General features: G+C 38.8%; 1 protein-coding gene across 1 annotated transcript in view; it reads right to left on the reverse strand.

Annotated features, from left to right (window-relative positions):
• The window catches only part of RPS6KC1 (ribosomal protein S6 kinase C1), a 73,627-nt gene that overhangs the window by 30,859 nt on the left and 26,098 nt on the right, over window positions 1–16,670 (reverse strand). Inside the window, exons 8-9 of the mRNA XM_031552361.1 lie at window positions 10,370–10,488; window positions 3,118–3,210 (exon numbers count right to left, since the gene is read on the reverse strand). Of these exons, the coding sequence (XP_031408221.1) occupies window positions 3,118–3,210; window positions 10,370–10,488 (212 nt within the window). The remainder of the gene's footprint in view (window positions 1–3,117; window positions 3,211–10,369; window positions 10,489–16,670) is intronic.

The following is a 16,670-nucleotide window of genomic DNA, read 5'->3' on the forward strand; positions in this document are numbered from 1 at the left end:
GGGGCCAGTTGTAGCTTCAAAGGAAAGATTTGCCTAGGGCAGAAACTCAGCACAGAATCTGCAACTCGTATTTTTAATTAGTCAAATTTTGCAAGCAAAAATCCTTGGTACTCCAGAAAGAAGTTCTGTACTTTAAGGTACATGAACCAGTAAAATGATTGATCATTCCTGGTTGGTGATAACAGTAGCTAAAATATTTATACATTAGCCTGTTTTCAATATGGTACCTCTGGTAACATTAATAAGAGCTGTGCTTGCCAGTCAGTAACAGAGCTGAGAGCCTACAACAGTTGCAGGACAAGAGCAACATCCAGAATTAGATTAAACCTCTATTTTAAAGCCATGTAGACTCTTCCCATAAAATACTTGCAAACACCATCTAGTTAACCTTTGGCACCATGAAGCAAGCACAGCAAGCACAGCAGTAGCAGAATTTAAGAAATGTGGTTTCCTCGAACACTAGCACAGATCTTCTCAAGTCTATCAAAACAGCTGGATTTATACAAGAGCAAAAGCAAAGGGTGAGAAGCGAGGCACTGTTATGGGTGCTAATAATGCTAAAATCCCTAACTCTCAATTTCGGCAGAAAAGGGATCAACACAGCAAAAATTATTCAAGTAACAAGGAAAGTGAAAAGGCAGATACAGAGAGAAAGATGGCACATCACTAAACCAGAATAGAATTAAATGTTCAGTGTTTTGCCCACTCTAAAAAAAATAAATAAAAAATAATATAAAAAAAAATTAAAAAAAAAAATTGAAATATCCAGCATTTCAGATAGCAGAAAGCATTTTATCTGTGAACGGGAAGCCAATTCCAAATACTTCAAGTGGCTTCAGAAGAAGAACAAAGACAGACATTATGCTAAGGTGAGGCGCTGAACCTTTCAGCATTTGATGAGTGAAGGTTAACAGCTGGTTTGCTCCAGTCTGCACTGCCACAGAGACCAGCCTGGGCCTCAAGCAGCAATGGAAGAACAGCTCTGGAAGCCACTCACCACCACGTTCCATTCAGTGTGCTTAGTCTCACCCAGATCTAAGCAAGACAGCAGCAAAATGTCAGTGGCTTGTTACTATGCACATACCCATTTTCTGCCGAAACCAGTGAAGTTACCTCAGGGTTAGAAATAGCAGAATACTATTTTCAGGCAAAACTCCGGCTAATGCTGAATCAGCTACAGACTTGAGTCCAGACGCACAGCATCTTCAACGCCAGCCCTGAAAATCAGAATTGATTTTCAAGAACAAACACGCTACGCCTCACAAGGATACCTGCATCCAAAACTTGCCAATCAATTTAGATTTCTCCAGACATGAGCTTTACAGAGTATATGCAAGCAGAGAAAGAGGCAAAAAAAAAAGCAATGGTGAGGAAGGAAAGGAGATGGTGATTTAAACCAAAGGCAGGGGCATAATTTCCAGCACACATCTTTGCTTCATTGATCACTCACTGAACATTTGGACTTAGAGTGCCTTTTCATTTGCCTCACAACTGGATAAACACTTAGAAACAAAAGATATGAGACAAGACTAAGTATAATAAGGATAATCTGGAAGCATGTATGCAGAGTACAAAGACAGCTAAGGAATACTGTTCCTTTTTCCACACAGTAATTAAACATTAACTCTGACCCCTATAGTACTGTTTACACACAAGCATACAGCTGTATACACAGGCCTGTTTCCTTGGACCACTCTTCACATGCATCTCCAGCACTAAGATCTTGTATTTCTGTCATCCTTGGAACCCCTAATCCTCCCCAGCTCTGCCTCAAAGATCTGGGTACATTCAGAACATTTCTCAGGTGTGAAATGAGAGGGATCTAGGAGACCTCACAATGCTAAGGACTGTAAAACCTCGACTGTGAGAACCAGCATTTTCTCCAGTCACTGCTCCTTTTTCCTGTACAAGAAGATGGAAAAGGCTTTTCTCAGTTCCTTTCCAACACTTCTTCAGCCTTATACCCTCAGACTAATTCACAAAGTCCATGACTGCCATGGGCATTTAGCTGGAGGCTACCAATCAAACAGGTGTTCTTTCAAAGCCGTCTCTGACATGTATACAGGGAGAAACACAGGTAAAGTCTGTACTTAAAAAACAGAGCAAAGATGATAAAATGAAGTTGAGGATCAGAAATCCTTATGTGTGACAAAAACAACCATAACACCTAAGGTATATAGCCTTCTGAGAAGTTATCAACTTATCCACGTAATTACAACAGTACAAGCAAAGAAAAACAAAGATTTGTAACTAGGTTCAGTGTAACAAGAAAAAAGAAATACAGATCTTAAAGCGATGGGATAGCTTTTCTGATACAAGTTAGAAATGCATAAATTGGTCATGCATCAAGTACACCAGGCACAAACCATGGACTATACGAGGAACTCAAAAGACACAAGGGAATTGGAATAGAAGGAGGAAATGAACCTTTGCAGTCTTACATTAGCCACTGTCACACCGCTGATTAATGTATCATCCTAGAAATATTCGGTAAGATGACAACTAATCAGCATTATCAAAACAAAGCAGAAATTCTTCTGGTCTCTTAATCAGGCTTGCAAAAAAATCTGTATGGTCCTTCACTGTTTATAGAGGAACGTGATCCTGGGCTTTTGGGTGACATTACTTGCATGTGCAAAAGAAGCTTGGCTTCACTGATCAATCTGTGCCTTTGCTGGGGATTTCAATTCCAAATTCTCAGGAATGGAGAACAAACATTTGTTGTCTTTCTAACACCATTTTAAACGATAGCTCCAAAGTGGGAATTTTTACCTGTCTGCATTTCAAATGTCCACCAGCTTATTCAACTGAAAACACATCAACTTGTCCTTACCCCGTACTGTAACCATGATTCATTTTCAAAAAAAACAGGCCTCATCCTATCGAATGCCACCAAACATGTGTCTTATCCTTTAGCTCAAATATATTTTGCATGACCTTACATGAATTGCTCAGATAAAAGCCTTTTTTCTTCTACTTTTGTTATTTTAAAGTGCAGATGCATTTGAGTCATTTTCCCCTTTTGTTTCATATCCTTAAGATCCACAGCTTCAAAGACAAAATGTCAGCATGCAGTCGATTTATGACTGAACTCTTGAAGAGACACTGAAGAATTACCTTGTCAATCACCCCAAGGACTCTGAAGGCCTTCAGTTCCTCGGCAGGGCTCCTTAGGTTCCAAGAGGGCCTTGAACTTAGTGATCCTGGAGGCTAATGGAAGATATCAAAGATTACACATCAATCAGGGTGGTACTTGAAGGAAGACTGCCTGCTGAAGCAAATGCCAGGCCGAAGGAAACTAAATTTATCATAAATCAGAGAGAGTGAAGATGAAAGGAGAAGTTTTCTGTTTGTCCTTAGTGGGAGGAAAAAAACAACTTGCAAGTAAATAAAACCAAGATAACATCGAAAACAAAATTTTGAAAAGAAAAAATAATGACTTTTTATACTTCCTATGCTTAACAGAACCTGGTTGAATCAATTGCTGAATTCTTAACCCATCCCAATAACCAAAGCCTTATAGCTATTACAGACACAAAATAATTCAGAGATCACTGAAGAGGAGAAAGTAAATTAGAGACTTTTTAAGTTTGAAGAACATAAAATACAGGATTATAAACAGAATTCTCTTGTTCTCTGAGGAGCTTTACGAAATCCTTTTAATAGCAAGGCGTACAATAATTTCTAATACTGCCTTAGGAAAAGGAAGCTAGCTACATCACATTAATCTAGAAATTAACAAGAAAATCAGCAGGTGCTAACTGTTCAAGTATTTAATACGCAGAGACTTTTGTCCATGTTACACTTTGTAATTTCTCAGGGCAGACTCTAAGTTTGCATGGCAGAGGAGGGAACAATGTTTAAAGCAGAAGTCTTTCAAGACAAAGTTCAATCTCTAAGCATCACATTTACTTCTGGCATGTTAACAAACATTTTCAGAAGTTTCTAGTTGCAAACTGAGAGAATTCATTAGATCCTCCTCTAAAAATTCAACATGCAGCTTCTATTAGAACCACAGACCAGAGTCCCTTCCTCTCAAATCTGATAAATTCATTTGGAAAGCTGTTGAACACAAAACTTTTTAAGCCTAACCCAGCCTCTCCAAGTCTCTCCTTCTAACGTACAAAGGTAAAAGAAGAGGAAGGTGAAACTCCTTGATTTTTAAATTTCTGCAAGTAAAAAGTTTATCTCATTTGTCAGTATCCTGAGACATTATTAATAAATATGTCACAAAGAAAAGTGATCATAAACTTGAAGAGAAACTGGAGACATTAAGCCAGTTAATTCCATTTCCTCCCCACACAGTGTTTGCCCTCCAATATATTCCCTGTGCTATTCTCAAGGACCAGAGCACCTTCTCATATCTCTTCCCAGAATCAGTTTCCCTTTAAGTTGTCAATCACCTTATTTCCTTCCAAATTATTTCCTCAAAGCAGCTCCTATTTTAGCATTGCCTGTGAAATTCAACTGAAAGGGTAAAAAATACACATTCCAAAAGCCTGGAACATGTTCCAAAGGTGTAATTTTTGTCAATCTACTGGGCTCTAGGTTTAAAAGAGTTTATTATTCATTTCACTGATTGGATCTAGTGATTTTTCTTGCAATGTAGATACTGCTGAGTACCAACAGCACTTAAAAGAAAACAGCCCAGATTCTACAAATCACTAAAGCTTTTAGTACAAAGAAGAAAATAATCCTGCATGAAGTTTGTTCTCCAGACCTACCTTAGGTCCCACATGCTAGTAAGCTACCAGGAAGGTCAAGGGGGCTTTCTTTTTCTGTCTTGTATTTTAAGTGTGTGCTATTTTTCTGCATTAAAAAAATAGATGCTTTGAAACAGAGTTCTGCTAATGCAGAGTTTAATCATGGCACAATTTCAAAAGCATTCTAAGGAATATGTATAATGAAAGAAAATATTTCAAAATTCTCAGGACTACTATAAAAGATTTCCATTTCCATTTACAAGCTATTACTTTTTTATAACATTGCTTGATAATCATGCTTTCAAAACTTTCTATTATGCACAATGTTCCAACCATGAATTAAGTTCATACGACTATTCAGACGTTAACAGTTGTCTTAACAGTGCTGTAGAACTGGACTTCTGCACCCATCATGTCCACAGAGTCTGAAGTAAAACAGTACATATCCTTGGGTTCTTCTCTGAAATATCATCAACAATGGCACAGTCAGTAACAGCACATACACACCGTTCTCCATATGTGCATTTTATAGTTGCTTCTTACCTTAAAATGATTAATAACATTAATGTCTCTACAGTTCCCAGTAGCTTTTCTATTTCTATAAGTTCCAGGCTATTTTTCTTTTTCTTCTTTGCTCTTTAAAGTGGTTTGGTTTCACCACTGCAAAGTCTAGTAGATGACCCCAGAGTTGGAAAGGCATCATACACTGCTGCAAGAGCAAGCTCTAAATACTCAATTTCCAGAAGTAAGGCAATTAAATATTATACGTCTGCTCCTCAGAACAGAGTGAAAAACCCAAGCTCAGCATCTTGCCAGCAATAAGAAAAAGGACAGCTTGCTCGTCAAAACTAGAGGAATAAAGAAAGAAAAAAAAACAGGAAAGAGGCTAACAGAAAATCAAAGATTTAATCTGCTTTTAGAAACAAAGCATTCATATTCTAAAGAAAGTGTCAGACTACCTATACCCACACAACTATCTGAAGAATAACTTCAGCAACCTGTCCAAATGCTCAGTATACTGCTCAGGTATTCTATGTCTTTCTCTCCTGCTGTTAGGCCTTATGTACCATTTCCAGACTACACTCAGCTTCACAGCAGAAGCCAGCTGGGGATCAGCATCCAGAGTCTTGCAGTTCCTTTCCTACCATGACCTTTTGGTAAGCTGGCACTAACTTCAAGTGGAAAAGGACGATGTGATTGTGATTTTGAAGATGCAGCAATTTGTGCCCATCACGTGTCTTCAATAGGCTCTAGCTTTGGAACCTACATAATGAAGCATAGCTCTTGTCTTAACTTCAGCATCACTGTTGGCTATTGCAAGAGCCTCTCATGTTAACCTCACTGAAGACAAGAGTTCTATCCCTAGCCTGGTGACACAAACACCATGTGACAGAAGGTAATTCTACTGCTGATTCCACAACCTCTGACAGCAGTCTTCACAGAATTTCAGGATTAAAAAAGAGCGCTTTTAGAAACATCAGTGCAGAGCTCAGCTCCGCGCTGCACATCAAACTTAGGTCTCCCCTCACCATGCAGAAGTCAGTGTTTGATGACTTCAGTCACCACCCTGCATAGCATGGCCAAAACCCTCACTTCAGCAAAGAGATTCTTCATTTTGAAGCAGATTCTGTTGGCCTGAGATGCAAGGCTTCACATGATGGCTGTGAAACAATTTCCAGCTCTCCTGGTCCAATAGGGCAACCTGAATCTGCACCAAGCAAAAAACACGCTGCATCTCTGCATGCATCTGAACAGAGACTAGATTAAGGTGTGCTTCAGAAGGTCCCCAGTGACCATCAATTTGAAATGGGATCTTCCATGAAGCTGAGACACAGATGGGGTCATGTACATCTAGAATCAACAGCTGATTGGAATGCAGAATGATCTGGAAAACCTTGAGACTGAATTTCTATTTTATGTTAAACCTGCATCACATAAAACTAAAGCAGTGTATTCTCTTTACACTTTCTGCAGTTTTTATTGACATCAGGAAGTACAATATCTTATGAAATAACTGCAAAGAACAGACATTACTTTTCCTGTTTAGGTATTGAGTTTGCCTGTAATACACAATACTAAACTGCTCTGAAAATGGAAAATATCTGACATTTTAGAGGACAACAGCTTTTGTAAAGGTGCAAAAAGAAACAATCCAAATATAAAATAAATGGTGTAACTGGAACTAGAAATAGTTTCAAAAAGTGAAGAAGATATGCATTATAAAAATACCATCAGAGTTAAAACAGACCATAGCCTGTATGTATATTTGTGTCAGGCCTCACAGTCAACAGTTATGCTAGGCTGAAACTTTCTATTGATTAGTCCAATGCAATTCAAAGGCTGCTGCAGCAGGCTATCTCTCTCACTCAAGCTTGGAGGTGACTCCCTCAAAGCTTGCTACTCATAAGTAGGCAAAAGAGAAAAGCAAATCTTAAGAACCTGCAAAATGGCCTGCTGCTGCTAGCATTCTTGAGTATTTATTATCAAGAAGGCTCTTGAGGCTGCCATGCTGTGCTGTGGAAGAACAGGAAAGTGTTTGCTGAAGCATGTTTTTCCATAAGGTCTGCATGCCTGTTTACAATCTTCAGAAGGTCCCTCCACATCTCCCACTCCAACAGATCACAGCAAGGCTTTTCTCAGTGTTTACCATACCTTGTCAAGTAAGTTCCCAGTTCATGGTCAGTCACAGTTGCATCTGTTCCCTGTGCTGCTTCCCAGCCTTAAGAAATCCTCTATCCATCCTTACGCCCTCTGCTTGTAACCTTTTTCAACAGTGCCAAGAGTTCTTCAAACATGTCCTCTTGTGTTTCTCTCTTCACCACTTAGACATGCCAGCAGCAGGGTGGTTGCTAAGGATGCTATCCTTGAGGGCTACACTGATGGCTTTTTGCTGAGGCAAGAGAAGTAGCAAACTATTATCGTTCTTTGTTTGGTTTCCATGGCATCAAAGAATCTTTTTCTTTGCAGTTCTGAAACACCAGGCTATTCCCTCTAGAGAAATCTGGTCTTCAGTGAGGCAGGAGCATGGCATTTCAGGCCTGGAAGAATAGCTCCCTTCCTTCTGCACAGGGTCCCAGGAGAAGCCCCTCTGCCTCACTGCCACTTAAGAGTTCAGATGGTAAATACATGGCTTGGGTTACCTTTGTAACACACAGCCTCTTCCTCCAATGTGCTGAAAGTTTCAGCGCTTTCATATTCCATGAAGTTCCCTGCACTGAATCACGTTTTCCTTGCCAGAAATGCATCCTGCCCATCATAATACAGGCACAGGCAATTCCAGGAGTCCATTACACCTGGAGGTGTGACAAAACTTGACCATGCTTCTAGTAATGGCATCATATATATACTAAAGCAATGGTTCCTCGTAAACACTTTAGCATCACTCTAGCAAGGACAAAGAGATGAGAGACCTCTTTGCTGACCCACGTGGGCAAATAAAGATTTGTACAGCCTTATTTAAACATTTGCCTAGAATCCTGTCTAAGCACCAGTATTTGAACAAGAGATGGAATCAGTCTGCAGGACTTACAGCAGTAGGGGATGCTACCAGTAACAGACTAGCCTTGCCCCAGACTTGACCAAAGCCACGCTTACAGCAGTTCAGAAGCTAACTAGTTACAAGGAACGTGCACACTAATCTTCAAAACTATAGACTTAATTTCTATAGGGGACACATGCAAAATATCTGCATGTTTGCACTAGTGAACATCTCCCATGAATCACCCCACAGACAGATGCAGGTAATTTCAGTACACTTTATCACTGCCTGCATGGGATGGAATAATTCACACACGCACACACAAATCTATCTTGGGGACTAAAAATGGCAAGCAGTAATTAAGTAATTTAGTAGTAATTAAGGTTCAGGTCTGATCTGCAAACACCATACAGGGAGTCACATTCTTCTTTTTGTAAGATACTCTCCTGTCCTGAAAGTAAAGAACATGCCAATTCCTCACCTTTAAAACAATTTAGGGAAGTCCAATAAATTTTCAGCTATAAACTCAGAGACAAACTATTCTCCACCACAATTATCGTGACCTAACAGTACTATCTGCACTTGATGCCAGAAAATTACAAAAACTCTAAGACAAAAGTCAGGCTTCCATGTTATAAAGAGTAGCAAATAAATTGAACTAAAATACAAAGGGAAAACAGTGCCATAGGGAAGACAAAGCCATAGCCTAGAAAAACATTTTTTATCGTAGAAAGGAGACTAGAACATTCAGATTTGCCCTATTGTGTCAATTTGGAGTTTCAAGAAGACTGAATTTTTAGTCTCATTATTACTTTTTTTTCCTTTTGTCTTACTCCAATTAGTTTAACTTTCTTTGGATCTACAAAGAAGACATTTGCCTTACTCAGTACAGCAAAAGAGGAAATATTTCTCAAGCCCACATACAAAAACGCAACCTATTTCTTCCTCCTTTCCAACTGCAATTAGTTTTTAAATTTATAAAGGGTAAAATAGGTTGTTCTTGGGTTTTTTTTTTCTTGTTCTGTGGTTTCCAAACATACTGAGATTTCCATTCAATACAGATTCTTCCCCACTTTCAGGGGCACCTGACCCAAAGAAAGACTACCTAGTAGGAGTTCGTATCAGTCCAAAATACTAAATTGTTCAAAGTACAATTCACAGCAGCAGCAAGACTCCAAATCTCACAAAATATATCTCATTTGGAACATTCTCAAAAAAACGTACTTGAGGGCTCTCAACACAGAAAAAGTTACCTTTAAAAATCACTGGTTTTGCTTTTTAAATTACTTATTATGCAGTAAGATTTTTATAACGCTTCACATTTAGGTAGCTGTAGTCTCCTTAGAGCATTTTTGGATCTATGCAACCTAAGGAGCAATAATCTCTGCTTTTTGCCCTTAACTGATACACACACAAAGAGATGGGAAGTTGGTAAATTTTATATTTACAATAGAGCAGTCACCTACATGCAGTTTCACATGAGTGCAGTAAAGATCTAAAGTAAGAATAGATAAGTCCTGATGGAAATGGTTGAGGAAGGGCAAAGTAGAAATTTATTGAGGGCGTCTTGGAACAAGCTTTGTTTATCTTTTGCACAAGTACAGATAAGGGTGCTTCTGCTTAAGACAGTCCCGAAACTCCACACCAATAAAGAATTAACTGATCACTCAAGCACAACCAGGAGAAACATCTAAAGAAATCAAAAAGAACCTTAGCTCAAAGTATTTATTTCTAACCATTCCCCACCCCTCTCAGCTCCACAAGCTTAACTCAGTTGTGATACATCCATATATGCTAGGCTAAAGAAACCAACAGACTCTCTGCTCCATCCAGGAGTGAGTAATATTTTCATTGAAAAGTCAAAAAAAAAAAATGTTCTAGTGGTGGCTTCTGGTTTTTTGGTTTTTTTTTGCTTTAACTTGAAATTCCTTAGCAAAATGTCCACCTCATCAACTGTGGAGCAGAAGGAAAGTGTGCTAAATCAAGCATAGCCTCTAATGAAATGAAACCAAAAAGAATAGGAAAATAAGAGCAACTTAACAGAAATGTAATACCAAAATACTCCTTAGGCCTCCTGAGATAAATTCTGAAGTTTTTGATCCTCAAGCTTAAATATGCTTTACTACGAGACAGAACAATTTAATTATACCAAATTTTTAAAATTATAATAACAAAAAATAAACCCTACCATAGAAACAGATGCATCTTCAGAGGATTTATGGTAGAGACTGGAAATCTTTTCAGCTCGCATGAGGTATTCTGCAGTCTTTCTTTTCACTGCTTCTCGACGAGTTGGACTTGATTCACCTCAAAAGGAAAAAAAAAAAAAAAGGTTATTTTTTCTACACAGAGAGAGATGCTAAGTAATCAAAGCACATGACTACTTTGATTCTTCCTTTTTGATTTACTTTGGGTTATTAATAATCAAAACTACAAATATGCATCTCATAAAATGCAAGTACTATGATATCAGAGTTCCATCAGGAAAAAAAAAAAAAAATTAAATCTTGTAATAGACTAAGGTGAATAAAAATTTTTACCTAATTTTTCTGTGATCTGGCAGATGTTCCTATTGTAACTTGAACTGAAACAAACCACCAGTCTGAACACTGTACCCCCAAAATCTCAATTACAGAAAACAAAATAAGAGCTTACATAGAAACAATAGAGAAATTTTTGGAGCTGTTTTTTCCCCATATGTTTCTAACACGAGATTCCTTAAGTATAAAGGGAATACAGAAATGATGCTATCAATTGTCAAATGACACCATGAGAGACATCAACAACTCATGCTCACAACGTTCTGATGCTTGCTGTTCCTTTGGTGTTGACTTGGGGGTGACACAGTAAGAAAGGAAAAACCACTCATATCAACTACTTCAAATTCCAGATGGCTGAATATTCGTTGTGTTAGGCCTAGTCTATCCAAACTTGCAAGAGGTGATAGTCCTGTGGTACTGCAAAAAACCTATGTTCACTCTAAATCCTTATGTTCAGGCACTCTCATCACTAGCAATGTATTGCTATAAGAGACTCGATTTTTACCAAAGAAAATAAGAATTCAACTACCAACCAAAGAGAAAAAGACTGCGCACCATAATTGCTATATCAGAAAAATGAAAATACTCTGGCTGCTGAAATACTGAAATGCCTGTCCTGGAAGTTCTCAGAGTAAAAGCAAAAATTTCATTTGGCCACGACAGTTGCTTCCAGCCACAACTGATGCTGCCCAAGACTTGCATAAACACAGCCTTGGCTACAGAAGGCTTCAGAATCACCAGGTGCAAGTCAGCACCTTTCACCAACTGATTCTCAAACGGGGCAAGGAACTGCAAGGTTATCTAACAGCTACTCAAGATAAAAGACAAGGCAAGGAACAGGAGAGGTAATAAATTAAGCATGCAAACACCAAACCCTGACAAAGAGCAGATAGCAGAGAATAACAAAGACTAGAACTCATAAGAAAGAGATCAATGGGCCATTTGACATGCCCACCAAGTGTAACCTTGAAGAAGTTCAACCAGAAACTTGGTGACTGATAAGAAAGGAACCAGATTATTGTGGGTTATTAAGAACAAGTCTCATAAAAAAAAAAAAAGCAAAATTATTACAGGATGTCTGAGGGAAACCAAGGAAGAATTTACTGAGTAAAAGCTTGTATACAAAACTTAATATGGAATGCTTTATAGGAAGGATTGTGGGAAGGTTTAAGCCTCATCGTGAGATATTTAGGGCCAGGATTAAAAGGTGAGGGACAAGGTAGGGTCCCAGGGGACAAGTGTGAGAAAATAGGGATGGGAATTACATCAACTGATTGTGTGTAAGTAGGCTGTTGGTCAGCACAACTTAGTCTGTCTGACTAAGATCCTGTACCTGATCATCATTGTTTGTCTCACTTTCTCACTCAACTCTATTCTTCCTCATTTTCTGCATGTGTGAGCTATTGCTCTCTGTGCATATGATGCAACACCAACCTTCACACAAGAACTTTCACAGACAAGTCTTCTGAGAGTCAGGCAATGGGCCTGGGCCCAGTCTTTCCCAGAACAGAAATAGTTCAAAAAAAAATTGAGCTACACACTTTGTTTGTGGTTACGTAGGTGCCTACAAAGGCAATGTCCTCTGTCTGTGCCCATCTGTTTGTGGCCAGCCGTGTGCCTACAGAGTATGCAGTCACATGCAAAAGCCTCACAGAAATCTGCAGCACAACTGGCAGGACCCAAAGGAGAGGTGAGCTGCCTACACTGATCTCCAGCAGATCAGGGCAGAGGAGTCACTCTGATCTTTCAGTCAGACAGACCTGGTTAGCTTTAACATCTGACTCCTTAATAAAGAAGGATGAGAAGGTTGTCTGACTGCTCGTATTTCTCAAAACATTTTCAAGATTGGAGAGAAAAGTGAAAAGCTAAGTAGCAGGTTTCTTTAGAACATTCATGGAAAATTCCTCTACTGTAGAAGCTCTGAGTTATTTTCCCTCTGCCCTATACAAGAAAAAACAAATCACAGAATGGTTTGGCTTGAAAGGGACCTTGAAAAGTCTATCCAGCTCCAATCCCCCTGCAATGGATAGGGTCACCTCTCACTAGACTGGGCTGCCCAAGGCCCCATCCAACCTGGCTCTGAACACTTCCAGTGATGGGACATCCACATCTTCTCTGGGCAACCTGTTCCACTGCCTCACCACCTTCTGAGTAAAGAATTTCCTCTTTATATCTCATCTAAATCTATCCTCTTTGAGTTTAAAGACATTACCCCTCATCCTTTGATAAAGAGTTCCTCATTTTCCCCACAGGTACTGAAAGGTTGCTATAAGGTCAACCCAGAGCCTTCTCTTCTCCAGTCTGAACAATCACAGATCTCCCAGCAAAGTGGGACACCATACAAGAGGTGCTCCAGGCTTCTGATCATCTTCATGGCCTCCTCTGGACCCTCTTTAACAGATCCTGACGTTGGGGGCGACAGAGCTGAATACTGTACTCCAGATGGAATCATTGCTCTTGCTTTAGATAACCCTTTGACCAAGAAAGTGAACAAGGCAGAGGGGATTTTACCACATTGTTTTTGTTCTACCAGTCATTTTGACCTTGTTAAATTAAAGATTCCCCCTCACTTTTGTATCGTGACTACCAACTACCTAAATGCGCAGAACTGCCACACAGACTGCATCAAGAACAGAGCAGAAGAGACTCGTTCTATTCCAAACTCTGCTGAAAGTGATCTATTGTAACTATTATTATCCATCTCCCAGCAGGGTGGAAAAGTGATTGTTAACTCCTTGGGTAGAGATACAGAGCCTTTCTCCATAAATATCTTGGACTGCACGTGGTTTAGGAGGAAGCTGGACAGTCAGAAATTCAGTGCACTTTCAGGTTACAATGTTACGGATATGCACAAATTTCTGAGTTAACTCCTCTCATTCTAAAGGGAGAGCAAACTCAGCTCTAGCTCTCTTAAATCAGTCTCTCCTCGGTAGTACTCTTCTGGTGAGATTCCCTTAGACCAGACTACCAGTACTATTCTCAGGTAGAAGAAAAAATAAAACTCAATTGTTTGAGCTTGGGATTGCCTGTATCAGCATGGAATAGACACACGGGATTTTGTTTGCTTTTAAATAAATGTGTTGCATTTTCTTGAAATATGACCAACACTGCTGCGTTCATCTTTAATCTTAGAGCACCATAAAACTTCGTAATGATCGCTGGTGATCGTCAACATTCTCAAAGGCACACAAAAGTGGTAGTTGCACAGGGAAAACAAATCATCCACATGGCAACATTAAACTCTTCAGCCAGCATTTTCTTCAAACAAACTGGTAGAAAACTGCTAGGCTAGTGTCTAAGGCTATCATAAAAGTCAAGCTTACTGCTTAATTGTTAGTTATGTGTATTTAGTTTGGATGTTTATTGCCTTTTTTCAATGCTTCAGTAATTTTACAGTAATTAACGCAAACAAGATAGGCTGTCCCCTTAGAGCTGTCTTTGTTCTCCCTACTTTCACAAGACATTAATTTCAGTTTTCCTTCTAGTTTTCCTTCCTGAGTAATTTGTTAAAAAACATTCACGAACTGTTCAGTCATTAAAATCTTCAGCTATTAAAGAGGGCGCAGATTCACAAACTCGACAAGTTCTTCTATCTTACTCATGATCAAGATCATTATCAGTTCCATCCGAGGAATCCTGTAATAAGGTGTATGTTTGAGTGGAAGTTGGGGAATTGGATTCACAGGAATAGGATTTTTATTTATATTAGTTTAACAACGCTAATGAAAAGGAAAAAAAGAAAAGCCATATTCCAATGTAATTTCACATTTAGCCAGTCAACACTTCATGAAAATCTGTAACGAAATAGAGGATACAAATTCTACAGGCGTAGAGAAAATATTACTTTAAAAGTCTTAGCACAGGATGATGACTAATAATAAAAACCTCATTAAACTAAAAATAATCTTTACCATTTATGACAAATTTCAAGTTATCAAATTCTTCATTTAAATAAAGCATTAGAACACAGTGCTAGAAAAAATCTCTGCCTCTGATAGATGCTTCAGCTGTGAGACAGACTATGCATATTTTTTCAAAATGGCAACATTGCATTTTGTTATAATATTTTTTAAAGTGAAACAAATGTGTGTTCTTCAAAGAATCAACACATTTATTTCTAGTGAAGATCTTTTGATTTTATCACTGCATGAACACACTGAGTTCCTATTTTCATTCTGCGGTTAGCCTGCAATAATCTAAAGAGGTATCTCTCTTTAATTACAATTTATAACTTGAAAGGCGTTTTTCTTTAAATGGCAGCAAACAGGAAATGTTTAAACTGCGTCAAAGCCTTTGATGAATCTTTACAACTGCTCATAAAAGATCATCCTGCTTAAAATAATATTGATTTTTCATTTATTTTCCTAGATACTAGAAGATTTATGTTTCATCTGATCAGGATCAAAGCTTTTCCCCGCTCCTGATCACTGGGATTAAATCAGCAATGTCATTTTACATGTTTAAAAACTACACTGCTAAGGCACAATATAAAGTGTAGCGATGCTGATCACAGAGACCTGAATAAAAACCCCCTCAAGATTCCTCCCTCTCTCTCCCTCTGCATTTGCTACGGAGCAGCTGTGCCTCACACAGATTCACATGAATGAAAATATTAAGGCGAGAAACCACCCACTTAGTTTATTTTCCATATGACTTTCCTGTAATTATTTTGTAAACTGTTCACACAACAATATATAAAAACATCTGCAAAAACAGGTAATTAATGTGTCAAGCCAAACTAATGCATTTTTTATGGTGTCCATGCTTCGTCAACTGTAATTATAACTCTTTTTAAGCAAATGATGATGTGTTTGTTGCAATGTGCAAGTGGTTATTTTAGATGCTCTGTTTACTATTACTGCAAACAGAATATAAAAACTCTACAGCTACTTTGTTGCACATATAAGCCTTCATCTACACAAGCGCGAGCAGGCTGCTCCCTCATTTTCCAAAGGCTTTGCCTATTTCAAAGAAATAAAAATATCTTAAAATGAAAATTGGCTTTGGAAAGGCTGACCGGGCCACCCGCTGACCAAACTAACGGTAGCCAGGACATTAGGACAGCAGCCAACGAATTAAAATTTGTTCTTTAATTTTTATTTCTAAGGACAGCTCAGCTATAATATATTTACAAAAACAGACGTTCCTAACAACATTCAAATGATCTTGAGGGTTTGATAGAGGAAAACCACAAATATCAGAATAATTGTGCCACCAAGTTCATCTGTGACTTGCAGGCTTGTTTTCCTATAGACCATTGATCTGAATGCAAAATACAGAGAAGCAACATTTCCACCGAATATGCACCCTGCGGTAGCATCTGGGAAGCTAGCAATATAACAAGCAGCTTTCTTGCTCAGAAGAGTACATACCTCTGAATGATCGGCCTAATTTAATGGTGAAGCATTGGGTGTTAAGGTGAGCTAGCTGTTTTTCTCAGGTATCAGATCTCCTATGATATTATCATACAGGTAAATGCCTTATGTTCAGGTGTCAGGAAAAAAAGCTATGCAGAGGGGGTTGTACCTTGTAAATACAAAGTGAAAAATAAAAATATCTGGGAGATATCAAGAGGTGGTGGATGCCCCTTCCCTGGAGACGTTTGCAGGCAGGCTGGGGGGGCTCTGAGCACCTGACTGAGCTGCAGTTGTCCCTCTTCCTTGCAAGGGAGTCGGTCTGGATGGCCTCTCAAAGTCCCTTCCAACTCAAATAATTCTACGATTAGGACCGTGGAGAAATCTGTCTCTTTTTCCCCCCAGATAATCTTGAGTACTAACGGAGCACATTATGGATGTGTAGAAGTGCCTTCAAACTTGCTCTGATCCTTAACTAGTCTTCTCCACAGATCCAGGATGGATGCTTATCTTACAGGAGGGTAACAAACAAAAATAGCACTGCATGTTACTTGCCCTTAATGTATACTATATCACACATCTACTAAATCACAGT

This window comes from Meleagris gallopavo, chromosome 2, assembly GCF_000146605.3.
Source record: "Meleagris gallopavo isolate NT-WF06-2002-E0010 breed Aviagen turkey brand Nicholas breeding stock chromosome 2, Turkey_5.1, whole genome shotgun sequence".
Taxonomy (NCBI): Eukaryota; Metazoa; Chordata; class Aves; order Galliformes; family Phasianidae; genus Meleagris; species Meleagris gallopavo.